General features: G+C 43.7%; 1 protein-coding gene across 1 annotated transcript in view; it reads right to left on the bottom strand.

Moving 5' to 3' along the window:
- Dcp2 (decapping mRNA 2) overlaps nt 1–14,590 on the bottom strand; it is a 44,470-nt gene that overhangs the window by 11,398 nt on the left and 18,482 nt on the right. Inside the window, exons 3-9 of the mRNA NM_027490.1 lie at nt 13,821–13,948; nt 13,157–13,255; nt 8,210–8,362; nt 8,003–8,115; nt 7,812–7,919; nt 3,254–3,389; nt 946–1,056 (exon numbers count right to left, since the gene is read on the bottom strand). Coding sequence (NP_081766.1) covers nt 946–1,056; nt 3,254–3,389; nt 7,812–7,919; nt 8,003–8,115; nt 8,210–8,362; nt 13,157–13,255; nt 13,821–13,948 — 848 coding nt within the window. The remainder of the gene's footprint in view (nt 1–945; nt 1,057–3,253; nt 3,390–7,811; nt 7,920–8,002; nt 8,116–8,209; nt 8,363–13,156; nt 13,256–13,820; nt 13,949–14,590) is intronic.

Genomic DNA, 14,590 nt, shown 5'->3' with positions numbered 1-14,590 from the left:
TCTAGAGGAACCTTTCTCTGAAACTCTTAACTGCAGTGTAAGGATGGATTACAAAACCAGATGATCTCACAAAAAAAGCAGCAGTGAACAGAATGGAGTTGATCACAGCTGAGACGCAGGGAACATGGAAGGACGGGACAGGCAGAGGGTGACTGATGGCTACTAAGTCACAGCAGGATGTGTCGTTACCCAGAAGCATCACGATGAACAAGAACAACGTACAGTGTACTTCAAAAGCTAGCAGAAAGCAATGTCAATTACTGTGTTTCCTTATGCCCCAGGTTAGCCTCCATGTCAGGCTTCCCTTCCTCCGGCCTCAGCCTCTGTCGGGCTTAGGTTTCTCACCATATATCCATCTATCGAGGCATATGGCACCCCATAGATATCTGCAGTCTTATGTATCAACTAAAGTACTCAAATTCAATTAACACCTTTAAGAAGATTTATGTGTGTGTGTGTGTCTGTGTGTGATGTACCACATGTGTACAGATGCCCAGAGAAGCCAGGACACAGCATTACATCTCAGGGAGGGGCAAGCAGAGTTAGAGGCACATGTGAACTGGACTTGCAGCCTCTCAGGAGCACCAGATGCTCTCAGCCTCCAGCCCTTTCAACAATGGGCTTTCAGGAAGGAAAAAAAAAAAAAAAAAAGAAAGAAAGCTTTTTTTCTACTGTAGAGGAACAAGGCTTTAAAATTAATGTGAATAAAACCACGCAAGGCAAAAGTAGAAGGGTACCTGTAACTAAGAACGGCCAAAGAGAGTTGTAAGTTTTAGTTCATGAAGACAATGGTGCAGAACTAAATTTCATTAAATCCTATCACTAAAAATCAAATAAAAATAAGAACTAAATCCGCATCACTGTGTCTAGACAACGCCTGCTCCGGTCTTAGAAACAGGAGCGGTCCCATCACTGACCCTGCGCACAGCAGCACACAACTCTTACCACCAAGGGATTCTGCTGCTTTGCCGGCTGACCATGGACTCCGTTCGCTCTCTTCTTTTGATTAGGTGAGTCTTGATACTGTTTTCTGCCATTCCCTCTCATATTTTGATTCTGTGAAAATATGAATAAAAACAACTAACGTGTAAATCTACAGTACACACCCCAGGCCTGTGCGCGCGCGCGCACACACACACACAGACACACACACACACACACACACACACACACACACACAATGTCTATCCCGACTGACGAGAGATCATGAAGCGCCATGGGAACATTAAACAGGGCTGTGCCAGTTTTTTTTCTAAGATTGCTTTGCAAAGGAACATTTTCTGAAACAGGAAACGCAAATATATCTTTCCCTAAGTCCTTTCCAAGCCTCTTTATCCCATGTTTGCTTATAAACTGCTTATAATACAAAAACATGGCAGGGTACAGCTCAGAGGTAAAGTTTGTGCAGAGCATAAGGACGCAGAGTCAAACTCCAGCATGAAGATAAAGGAAGAAATGAAAGGCATGGCAGAAGGCCAAAGAGGGCTGTGGGAGACCGAGCTGGGAAGAGAGGCTGGAGCACACATGAACACACACACTAGGCTTCCTTTCTTTCAGGCTTCTTTCACATCATGAATGTGCATGGGACTACACAGTGTGTGTCTGTGTGTGTCTGTGGATGGGACTGTGTGTCAGTGTGTGTGTGTGTGGATGGGACTGTGTGTCAGTGTGTGTGTGTGTGGATGGGACTGTGTGTCAGTGTGTGTCTGTGGATGGGACTGTGTGTCAGTGTGTGTCTGTGGATGGGTCTGTGTGTCAGTGTGTGTCTGTGGATGGGACTGTGTGTCAGTGTGTGTGTGTGGATGGGACTGTGTGTCAGTGTGTGTGTGTGGATGGGACTGTGTGTCAGTGTGTGTCTGTGGATGGGACTGTGTGTCAGTGTGTGTCTGTGGATGGGACTGTGTGTCAGTGTGTGTCTGTCTGTGGATGGGACTGTGTGTCAGTGTGTGTGTGTGGATGGGACTGTGTGTCTGTGTGTGTGTGGATGGGACTGTGTGTCAGTGTGTGTGTGTGGATGGGACTGTGTGTCAGTGTGTGTCTGTCTGTGGATGGGACTGTGTGTCAGTGTGTGTGTGTGTGGATGGGACTGTGTGTCAGTGTGTGTCTGTGGATGGGACTGTGTGTCAGTGTGTGTGTGTGGATGGGACTGTGTGTCAGTGTGTGTCTGTGGATGGGACTGTGTGTCAGTGTGTGTCTGTGGATGGGACTGTGTGTCAGTGTGTGTCTGTGGATGGGACTGTCAGTGTATGTCTGTGGATGGGACTGTGTGTCAGTGTGTATCTGTGGATGGAACTGTGTGTCTGTTGATGGAACTGTGTGTCAGTTTGCGTCTGTGGATGGGACTGTGTGTCAGTGTGGGTGTCAGTCAGAGATCATCACTGCAGACTCAGGTTTTTTTCACCTTTGCACGGGTTCCAAAATCATACTTGGTTGTCAGGCTAGTGCAGGAGTGTTCACATGTTAAGCCATCTTGCCAGCCCCCACAGTTCTTTACAGTATAAATGACGCAGTCGGCACAATCAGCTAAACTATTACAAGCAAGCGAGTGCCATCGGAAGGATAATCTTTTACAAAATAAAGATTGGTATTTAAAAAACATGGGCTTTAGTCTTAACTTTAGATACTGTTTTCAAATGTCAACTTCTACTTCAGAAGGTGCCTGTTCTCTGCACCCTCACCTACAAGGATGCTTTTCTGTGTGGTTGGTTTATTACCACAGCCATTCTGAAGCAGAACTGACCTCCAGTTCCCCAAAGACAAACACTGTTGAGTCCTGTCTGTACTTAATGGCCACCGGAGCAGCCTTTAGAGAAGTGCCTGATCAAATGTCTTAAAACAGGGTTGGGTTTTATAGAACATTTTAGTGGCTACTATTCTTGAGGCAGCAATCTAGAAACCAACAAAATGTTCCTTAAGAGCAGAACAGATAACTGTGTGATAGTCACCTACTGCATGACACAGCCCTGAAAACATGTTATAACATATACTGTCCCTTTCCCATAAACAACAGAGCCTATTAATCTCAACTCAGAATTGTCTTAAGGCCTTTCACTGGTACACATTAAAAAGGCTCAAGTGTAACATCCCATTATTTACCACACTGGATTTGGTCTGTTCCAGTCACCAGCTGGAACCCTGGATGACATCTCAGCAGCTCAAAGCTCCACTAACTGCTACCCACGGGACCTCTGCTGGAAACAATTCGAAGCCAAATGATAAAGCCTCTGAACAAACTTCAGAGCCCTGCACTTACCTTTGCTTTGAGAAGGTCCGACACCTCCCCGTGGTTACTGTGTGACTTCTGCTGCAGTGGCTGCCGGTGCTTAACCCACTGGTCACTCGGGGAACCTTCAGGAAACAGCTGCTGGCTGTGGCGGAATTTTGTTCGACTACACCAACATTTAAAAAATACGATGCGATTATCTTTCTTGCAGTTCTCTGAAGGCCTTGATAGTTTAACCTACCCACTATATGCTTTACCTTTCAGTATCTACCTTTCCCACTGTACTTTTAAGTTGTAAAGGCAGAAAAAAGGTTTTTTCAAGACAGGACATCTCTGTGTAGCCTGGATTTCACCCTGAAGAACAGGCTGTCATTAAATTCAAGATTCACCTCCCTCTGCCTGCTGAGTGCTGGGACTAAAGTCATATACCACCACACCCAGCTTAAAGCAGAAATTCTGATCATCTTTGACAGCTATATTCCACCCCCTACCCCACTCCCCATCTTTTAGACAAGTGACCGGTATTAAAAAATATTTCTTATATTAGTAATCCATCATTATTATCCCTGGCTTTTATCATCCCCTCCCTATAGGTAACTATATTCTTGAAGTTTAGAGAGTTCTTTCTACATTTAGTTGAAGCAAAGAAATGTATGTGGACTTTTCTTAATAGGATAGAAAACACATTCTTTCCCGATGTCTCAGTAAGGGATCTGATTAAACATGGTTGTCACAGACCCTACCGATGTTAGATGAGATCTGAGAAACTAGGTTACTTTCTAGAGCACTGCTCCTTAAACCACGAGAGAGTCAAAGCCCAGCAATGGTAAAGACTTCTGAATGTGGAAAAGCAGGTTAATGCAAACCCTGATGCACACTGACTCGGAGGTGCTTCTGGACTGTTCCATCACCTGACTTCACGGCAGCCTTTGTTCTGAACACGCAGCATGCACCCTTAGTACTGAACGTGGCATCAAGCCAGGAACACCACAGAACACGGCATGGAAGACTAAATATGTTGTAGGCTTACTATGTTTGCAGTATGGCTTTGACTCTTACAGAAGGAGAATGGTTTTGCTATTGAATACACACCCCCAGCATGTATCAAATATCAAATGAGTTCATCTTTAGATTGTTTTCTGTTAGAATGCTTCATCTTGGGCCCAACAGCTGGCTCAGGAGGTAGAGCCATTTGTTGTGCAAGCCCAATGGTCTGAGTTCAAGCTTTGGAACCCATAAGTGGAAAGACAAAGTGACTCCAAGAGTTTGTCTTCTGACCTCGACAGGCTTGCCTACCTGCGCATGCCCCCACCCCTCACAAGAAGAATGCTTCATGTTGAAAATCACTGCCTGAGATGCCTACTTTAGTTTCAGGAAAATTAGTTACATGAATCTTGGCTTGGAGTTAGGACAACATCTGTAACAGCTCTGACGCGGTTCTAAGCTTGCACCTTCTACCTTGCACTGTGTATTTATATACACGAGGCAGTATTCTGAACACCGATGAGCAGACATTATGAAGTAATAGTGAACTCTGAAAAATGTTAGAGACATGATCTATATCATATCTGGCAGTAAAAATATTTACCTAAGACTTAATTAATTTTTCTTTTATTTTCCTTTTAAGTCAGGGTTCCGTGTAGCCATGGGTATCTTGAACTCAAGAGAACCTCCTGCCTCTGCCCTGAGTGCTGGGATTAAATGTGTGTGCAGCTATGTCCAAGACTTAATTCTTCTAGTAAAAACCGAACACATATATCTCTTTAGTATGCAAATTTGTTTTAATCTTAATGAATAGTAAAACCACACTATGTATGGAAAAACTTTTCTAAAATAAATGTCTTTGGCGATCAGTGAAAGTTTGATATGTATATCTCTTTTATACATCTATGCTTATAACTGCCTAGAGTTTTGTTGGCAAAAGGAGTCATGATGGAAAGGATGAAGCTTAAGAAGCCCCACTGTACAGGGAAACCCAGTGTCAGCAGACAATGGAGAAATAAGTGAACAGATGCCGATCGATCCAGCCTTGATCTACCATGCAAAAGGACTGGATTCCGATTCTCACAGGCCCCACTCACTAAGCTGTAAGGAATGAAATTTCAGACAGCATCCCATATCTACATAAACACTGTTCTAAAGAACTACACCGTAAGAGTAGCAGACAGCTCTCAGAACCCTTTTCCCATGGAAATACATGGAAAGATGGGCATGGTGGCTCTAGGCTGTAACTATGGCACTCAAGTGACTGAAGCAGGATGATTGCTCTATCTGAGGCTAGTGTGGGCTACGTGCTGTGTTCTAGAGCAGTCTGGGCTACAAAATGAGACCTTGTCTCAAGGTATTTTTAAAAAACAAATTGGAAAAAAACCCAAAAAACTAAAAAAAAAAAGCAAGCCAGTCATGGTGGCGCATGCCTTTAATCCCAGCACTTGGGAGGCAGAGACAGGAGGATTTCTGAGTTCGAGGCCAGCCTGGTCTACTACAGAGTGAGTTCTAGGACAGCCAGGGCTATACAGAGAAACCGTCTCGAAAAACAACAAAACAAAAACAAAAACAAAAACAAAAACAAAAAAATTGGGGTAAATCTTACAATAAAATTTATTTTCTATCTGTCAGGCAAAACTCTGACATTTCCTCCAACATATCACAGAATATGACTGAAATAAATACTGCCTCTAAAGGAGATGTAGGAAGCAGCTGGAGTGTGAGCAAACCTCTCTATACTAACAAGAGCAGAACCCTGAGGACTAAGGGTGCCCACATGCAGATAGGTGGAGACCTTCCCAATGATGAACTGTCTCCATTAATGACTTCTTGATACTATCTGTTTTATACTCTGAGGCACACTCTTGTCTTCCTGACTTCTGTTTCCATACTGTTTCTCTTATTTCTATTAGGAGTGCCTTGGTAATAATAATACTTAAAGATTTTAAAAGGCAGAAATGATTCTTAAGGCATTTAATTCAATTTCTTTTTCTCATAAAACCAATAGAAATGAAATATTATTAGTTAAAAATTTTTAGCCATAAGTGTAGTCTACTCATATTGTCTTCTTTTAAAATTAAATTTCTAGATTAAAAGGATCACCAAAGTGGAAAAAAATGTAAAACAATAAACAAAACCACAACTCTGGCAATGTAAGTTACAGCAAGCTGCTTATAAGAAGAACATAAACTGCCGGGCAGTGTGGTGCAGGCCTTTAATCCCAGCACTCAAGAGGCAGAGGCAGGCAGATCTCTGTGAGTTTGAAGCCAGCCTGATCTACAGAGTTAGTTCCAGGTCAGCCAGGGCTACACAGAGAAACCCTGTTTTAAAATGAAACAAAACAAAACAAACAAAAAGCTAAAATGACAATAAAAAAGAAAGAAAAGAAAAAAAAAAGAAGATAAACTAAGGTCAGTGAGAGGAGGTGGGCCAAGGTGTGCGGGGCCAAGTCTGACTATTTATTACTATTACTTCGTTTGATCCCAGGGATCCATGTGGTAGAAGAGAACCCTTTGCAAGGTGTCCTCCACACACACACCATGGTATACACACAGATAAAAACGAAATTAACAATTTTAAAATTATACAATAGGCATATTTAGCAATGTTACTCCCCAATTCTGACCTAAGTTCTCATCAGGCAAATGTTACTGATAGTGCACACTTGTGTGCTTCCTGGTCCCTCTGCGTATCACAGCCAACAGCCAGCTGGGAGACTGTCTCAGTCTAGTGGGTAAGGTACTTGCTGTACAAACAGGAGCAAGATTCCCCAGAACCCGTGTGCAAAAGCCAAGCGTGGCGATGTGTGTTTGTAACCCCACAGCTGGGGAGGCAAATCAGGCATCTATATCCTTGGGAACCGCAGGCCAATGAGAGACCGTGTACCAAAACACAAACTGAGTGACACCGGAGGTTGCCTTTGCCTTCTTCTTACGTACATATGACCACACAGGCATGTGAGCTTACACATTCATATGCACACGAATTCTGTCATCTGCATCTCTCCTCCTGTGCTGGAGACTGCAGTATAGCCGTCCAATCACCTCCAGAAACTAACTTATCACCTCCTGTGCTGGAGACTGCAGTATAGCCGTCCAATCACCTCCAGAAACTAACTTATCACCTCCTGTGCTGGAGACTGCAGTATAGCCGTCCAATCACCTCCAGAAACTAACTTATCACCTCCTGTGCTGGAGACTGCAGTATAGCCGTCCAATCACCTCCAGAAACTAACTTATCACCTCCTGTGCTGGAGACTGTAGTATAGCCGTCCAATCACCTCCAGAAACTAACTTATCACCTCCTGTGCTGGAGACTGCAGTATAGCCGTCCAATCACCTCCAGAAACTAACTTATCACTAATGTAGGGTAGTAGATACTCAACACACATTTTTTTCCCTTTTTCTAGTGCTCTAAGCCATTGGTATCCTCTCGAGTGCAATATTTTAAAATGTGCCCGGAGCACCTTCCCTCTAATTAACCCCTTTCATCTTATCAGCAACTTTTAAAGCATGACAGAGCTTCTAAGGAGGAACCTTATACTACTCTGATGTCCTAAAAGACACCAGAAAGCCACACTCTGATGAGCGCATTTCTTTACCTCAATTTCTCCACGGTGGGTCTAGCTGGTGTGCTACCAGCTGAGGAAAACCCATTGTCACTGTCCGAGGAATCTCCAAATCTTCGAGACAGCCAGTCCCTTAGTGGTCTATGGAAATATTGAGAATTCATTTAAAATTTTTTGAACTAGCAGCAGTGAGGCCAGTTTTACAGTTTAAGAAATGAACATACCTGATAAAGGGAATGGCCATAAAAAACTTATTAGGTGCCAAGCCAAGCTTGGACTTGGGAGTCATGTCATTTCTATGACAGGGCAATTTCTCAATGGAGAACCACTCAATATTCTGAAACAAAACAAGTGCATGCAGTTGATTACTATCAAAGGTTAGCTAACCCCAACTCCACAGCAACCTATAAATATTCTCCACTCTTACATACCCTAATTTCTCTTCTGGTTTTGGGGTTAAATTTTGTGTCTTTTGGGACTCCTGGAATGATGTACAAGCGAGCAAGCTGGTCATTGATTCGCAGTTCAATGTAATCATCCTTACAAATATAGTCTTTTATATCAAAACCAGTTTCCTCGAAGACCTGGAAATAAATGTTGATACAATGTTTGATTTTTAATCATTAGTTACATAGTTGAGACTTGTATCAAAACAAAGCAAAGATATCAAGCTAAATCTAATCTGTAGCTAGATAATTAGGACCAAGCCCCTTCTTATGCTAATACAAGTAAAAATTAAACCGATCGAATGGAGACAAGCTATAAGCAAAGGATGAATACCAATCTGCTAGTCTGCTTTAAGACAGAGCTTTCCTATTGTATTGTATGTAGTACCACCAAGTGGTAGAAGGACTGGCTGCAACTTTAGAACTCTTAGTCAAATTCACTCAAAAAGGCAACCGAAGGACCTCAACCTTAACCATTCCTAGGTTGAAACCATTGTGACTGGATGAGGGGTGGGGCAGGTAGAGGTAATTAAGTGTAAATGCCTAGAATCCTGATCTTGTTTAAGAAAAGACCCTCGCAGTTCCCTGGACATGGACAGGAAAGCCCATGTGGACATGCAGGCAGTTGCAAACTGGATTCCAATAAGTCGAGAAGATAGCCTGCAATGAAACTCAATTAGCCGTAGCCTCAAGCCTGAATCCCTACTCTCCAGATCTGCCAAGAAGTAAACTTCTGTAGTTCAAGCTACCCAGTCAGCTGTGTGATTAAGTCAGCTAGAGCACACTAACAGTAGCATTCCAGCCAACTCCCCAAACTTTTAGCTCTTTATGACAAAGGTGATCATTTAGAAATCAGGATTAAAAATCAAGGCTTGCCTTTAAAATAATCTACTGACAGGAAAGCCATCTGCCCAAGGGGCCACTGTGTGGATCTCGGCCAATGCCGCCTTCTTTAAGCTTCCATAACCACCATCCAGCAGATGCTGCCGCTGGAGAGCCCAAGTCCAAGGCCCGTAACTGAAGGAACCAGAAGCAGGCGGCCAGGCTGAGGTTGCACAGCAATGCCAAGGCTGAGGACAAACAGTCCAAGGCCCAGGATGCTGCAACCCTGAGGTGGAAGAGACCCAGGCGACAACTGCCTCTTGTCGCCATAGAGACGACGACCCAGACAACCCCTTGGCCTTCACCTGTGACGTCAGGCTGGATGTCCACAAAATACTGAACAACTGGGCAGAAAACAAAAGGCCAGTTTTGCTGGGAAGCCCTTGTGGAACAACAGGACTCAGCGTTGTTAGAACACTAACACCAGTGCCTGTCTGGGTGTTGCTCTGCCCCTCTATCTGTTTTTAAGTGCTTATTTACTTTATGTGTACGGATGTTTTGTCTGCATATCCATCAGTGCACCACCCGTGTGCAGTACCTGAGATAAGTCACAGACAGCTGTGAGCCGCTGTGGTGCTAGGAAGTGTACCCAGCTTCTCTGAAAGCGTTTAGTCCCTGTTCTGTAACTCAGAAAAGTTAATCACAACTACGTTATGTTTTCAAACCCACAAATCCCTTCTGTTTTCAAAAGATTTATCCACATGCAAATTTTTTTTGAGTGCTGATAAAGTAGCAGTCCAAAATGTAGACATAGCCATACCACCAGGGAGTGCTTGGCACCCTAAACAAGACAGGCAAGGAAGCCCAGAGACACTGCGGCGTTGACGGTTCACAGGCTAACTGCCCTTGCTTCTCCTACACGCTAACACTCTTGACAATACGAACCCTATCATGCCAAGGGTGAGTGGGGGCACAGACGGATTCTTTGGGTTCTGAGGTTCTTGCTCAGTTTTATAAGCGGAGGTATTTAATATTCCCTAAGGAGGTCCAACTACACAGACAGCTGACACCACACAACTCAACCTAAACTTCCACTTACTGAAGAGGCTTTCTGGAAGCAGACATTACCAGCCATGAGGTGGTCAACTACCTAGATAGCTACATGTACACAGTTCCTTTAAGTAGAACGCCATAGTTCTTATTCTTTCTCCTTAGAAGCAAGTTTTATGGTTAAAGGCTTAAGGATATAAAAGGAAGATTTTTCATAGAGGGTTGAACGGCATCCTCTATCCTCTACAGAAAGCAAAGGAAAAGCTCCTAGGGAGATGGTAACTCCTCACCGCTCCAGCTGTCGGAGCTTTCTTTACCTGGTACTGGAAATGGAACTGACAACCTCACACCCTAGGCAAGCATTCCATGCTGGCACATTACATCAGGTTCCTAACCTGGCTTTCCCTTATAAGAGCTGTTCAACCTTTATTTATTTGTATAGTACTATTCTGTCTGCAAACTTCTGTATATACTGTGGATAAGATGTTTAATCCTGATTTTAAAATGTAGTACTTCCAGTTACACTTCCAGTGTTATTCCAAAGTAAATAACCAATTATCCCTTTTCCAAGGTACATACATGGGCTTTAACACAAAACTGTACTGGTGTGCGTTTCCTGCACAGTAACTTCCTATTGTGTGTGCAGATGCAGACGCCAGGTGTCCTGCTCCATCACTGCCTTACCCTCTGAGACATGGTCTCCCACTGAGCCTAGAGGCCAGCAAGCTGTGGTTCTCTTTACCCCTCTGCGCCCCCACAATGCAGTTACTGGCAAAAGTATAGCCCCTTTTTGTGGCTTTGAACTCAGGTCTTTCTGCTTGAGCATAGTGCTCTTATCTCCCGAGCCATCGCTCTGAGCTGTCTCTCCAGCCCACGACAGCTTCCGTGCTCTCTGGCCACACTCACATCCTGCATCCTCCCTTTCCTCCCCAGCCCCCTGTGCCACTTCCAGTCACTCCCTGAACCTCACGTTTTTCATGTCCTACATACATACATGGTTTAATGGAGCAACATAATGTCTAGGGTTCCCAAAGGAGAGAGAACGTATTTGCCTTTCTGGGTCTGTCTTAATATGATGACCTCTAGCTGCAGATATTTTCCTGCAGATAATGAGAGTTTGTTTCTTGAATTGACATCGCCAGCACGTACATAAACGTTGGGTACGTGCTCCAAGCTATGTTCTCCTGCTTGGGCAGCAGGGACCTTGCACAATGAGGTCAATCCCAGACCCCACAGTGGCTTCTAAGAACTGTAACTTCGTCACTAATAAGCTACACCCAAATTAAAGCCAGGCAATAAATACCACTGTGTCAGACCACCTCAAAAACATCTCAGAATCATATTTCTGCCATATTTCCCTCAAAGATGTTGCTTTTGACTATGAAGTTCTTAAAAGCAACTCTCCTTAAAACATGAGTGGTTAAATGGCTTGTCCAAAGTAGCTAGGCTTGTACATAAACACAGACTAAATGAGAACAAATTTCAAGGATCAGGTATAATGTGGTGTAGGATAAAGAGCTAACTGCAGACTCTCCATATATAAAGCCAAAAATGGTAAACAACAGTTGCTGTTTAACTTCAGAGACCGTGATGGACTGGAGCTAACCAGTAAGTGGAATTTTAAATAACGTAAAGGAGAAATCACTCATTCTGAATTTCACTGAATTTCAGAGAAGCCCAGTCCTTACAGTGCTAATAACAGGCAACAGAGCTTCAGAGGGAAAGCATCCTCTGAGCCTGGCTCAGATTCTGCTTCAGTTTAAACCTCGGATGGCCTCAGCAAAGCACTTGGCCACCCCCACGGTGCTAGTCGAGTCTGTAAGAGGGAGATCTGGCTGCTAAGAACAGGTGAGCAGACCTCTGAAGTTTAAACCAGCCCCTGGCTCCAACCGTGCTCTGAGCCACTAGGTTCCCCACATGAACAACACTGGCACCGCCTGAGACACCAGGAGTCATGCTGTGCCTGCTACACCTTCCCCACGGTGGACCCAGGCTGCCAGGGAAAGCCAAAGCCAGTTCTTCGTCCTTCTGATTTCTGATGCACCAAGCTAGGGTCTGGATTGGCAGAGATGATCTGGGTAGGAATGATTGGAGTTCCATTTTGAAAATAGTCAAATTCAGAAGACAAGGAATAAGTCCCTGTCCTTTAACAGCCTAAGCTGGGGATGGAGTAGGGTTTTAAAAACTTTATCTGATAGGCCAAATGTAAAGCTAGAATGAATTTTGAGAGGAAAAATGTAAATTTCTTAGAAAAAATACAGATTGTTATTTTTTTATAAAAAAGGAAAAAAAAAGAATAAATATAGAAGTTGAATTATTTTCTAAAAAGAAAGTCCAATTTTAAGTCAAAAACAAATAAATGAAAAGACACCATTATATAGAACAGAGCCTGAGAGATGCTGTAAAATTACAGAGTGGCCGGGCAGTGGTGGCGCACACCTTTAACCCCAGCACTTGGGAGGCAGAGGCAGGTGGATTTCTGAGTTTGAGACCAGCCTGGTCTACAGAGTGAGTTCTAGGACAGCCAGGGCTACATAGAGAAACCTTGTCTCGGAAAATGAGGACGAATGGCCCCCAAAAACTACACAGAGAAACCTTGCCTCGAAAAAACCCAAATAAATAAATAAATAAATAAATAAATACAGTGAGGACGAATGGCCCCCAAAAAGCAAAGAGACAGAGATAGAGACAGAAAGAGGTGGGGGGCATGGTATCTTATTTACATATTTTTTATGTGTAAGAGTGTTTTGCCTGCCATCTGTGCAAACCTGCATGGTTAGTACCACCGGAGGCCAGCAGAGGGCAGCAGAAGCCTTGGGAGTGGAGTTACAAAAGGCTGCCAGGCAGCATGCAGGTGTCTGAAGTCAAACCCAGGTCCTCTGAAAGAGCAACCAGTGATGTTAACCATCTCTCCAGCCCAAAGGCTGTCTCTTAAGTTAAACTATGTATTCAACTTTTCAAAAAAAGGCTGAACTTTCTCCAGAGTCCAACAGGATAGATATGTGTGGACTTAAGACTGAAAGCTGCCAGGTAAAGTCAATTGCCAGGGCAGGCACTCACCTCTCTCGCCGCACAGTCATGAGGCGCCTCTTCTTTATTTACTTTTCCTTTTGGGAATCCCCAGCCTGACTTTGCCAGGTACCCCTGAACCAGCAGTACCTGGGAATAAGCAGAAATTCAAAACCAAAGAGCAAACGGACCTACTTTCCCACACTCCATTCCCCAATCAAAGGCATTGTTTTCTCTGTATTTATGGTCATTATTTACCAATAAACTGTGTACAGCGTTTGCCCTAAATATCTTTCAAGAATACAAATACACTGTGAAGAAACACACCTTGTGCATTTAACACATATTGTTTTAACAATGAAACGACACATCTTTACATTAAGACATAAGTACAACATTTTAAGATATAGAATGCACTGGTACCCAGGGAAGACCTCTGGCCCCTTCTCAGAGATGGAAGAGGGAGGGGCCTGTGAGGGAGAGGGACTGGAAGGAGGAGGGGCTGCAATCAGGATGAAAAGTGAATGAATGAATGAATGAATGAATGAATGAATAATGGGGAAGAAGATACAGAATGCAGGCAAAGCATCCAAAATTTAGTTTCTTAACAATAGGGCATTTTAAAACCACAATTTAGAACACTACATAAAAAATTGTGTCAACTGGCTAAGTCGGCCATCACATCACTAGAAATCTTTTGCTCTGGTACACTCACATTCTCCAGTGTCTCATCGAGAATAATTGCACCGTAAGTCGGGACTCCCATTTTATATTCCTTCCATTCATCCAAAATCTTTTCCACATCTTCACCTTGTGGCAGCAGAAATGGACAGTGACTGAAAAGTATGACTAATGTTAAGGAAACTACCATTTACCTAACAGCCTAAGAAGTGACAACAGGGAGGGGCTGGAGTGACACTGTGTCTGAGAGCACACTAGCTGCCCTCTGCAGAGCTAGAGACCAGCTCCCAGTGCCCACATGTGTGGCTCACAGACACCCATACACACAAATACCGACACAGAAATTTAAACAAAACAAAATAAACAAAAAACCCAATCTCCACAAAATTATATGTAGAAACAGACCCATTGAAATCCACTCAAGCCTGCAGCTTATTAAGATTCCCCCAGCACACTCATTTTCCTTTGAGCATATATTGACTTCTGTATTTAACCTAGACACAAAGCAAGCTACATGTCTAAGGATCATCAGTGCTAGACTCCCGAGGTATCAGAGCCACAGGAGACAGCCTGGGGGAGATGCATGCATTCTACCAAGAGGAAGGAGCCACTGGGCACATAAAGAGTTAACCATGCCAGAGCCCGGGGTAGCAGGTGAGGGATTATGTATGCACTCAAGTTCTTTGCCATATACACACATGGATTCATTGCTAACCGTTAACATTAAAGGCGGGCCTGGCTGAAGCTTCTGAAGGAGAACTTGGGTGTCAGTTATTTCACAAGAAATAAAGCATGCAAAGCCGG

Source organism: Mus musculus, chromosome 18 (assembly GCF_000001635.26).
Source record: "Mus musculus strain C57BL/6J chromosome 18, GRCm38.p6 C57BL/6J".
Classification (NCBI taxonomy): Eukaryota; Metazoa; Chordata; class Mammalia; order Rodentia; family Muridae; genus Mus; species Mus musculus.
Note: the sequence above shows the minus strand (reverse complement) of the source record. Positions and strands in the feature narration are given on the sequence as shown.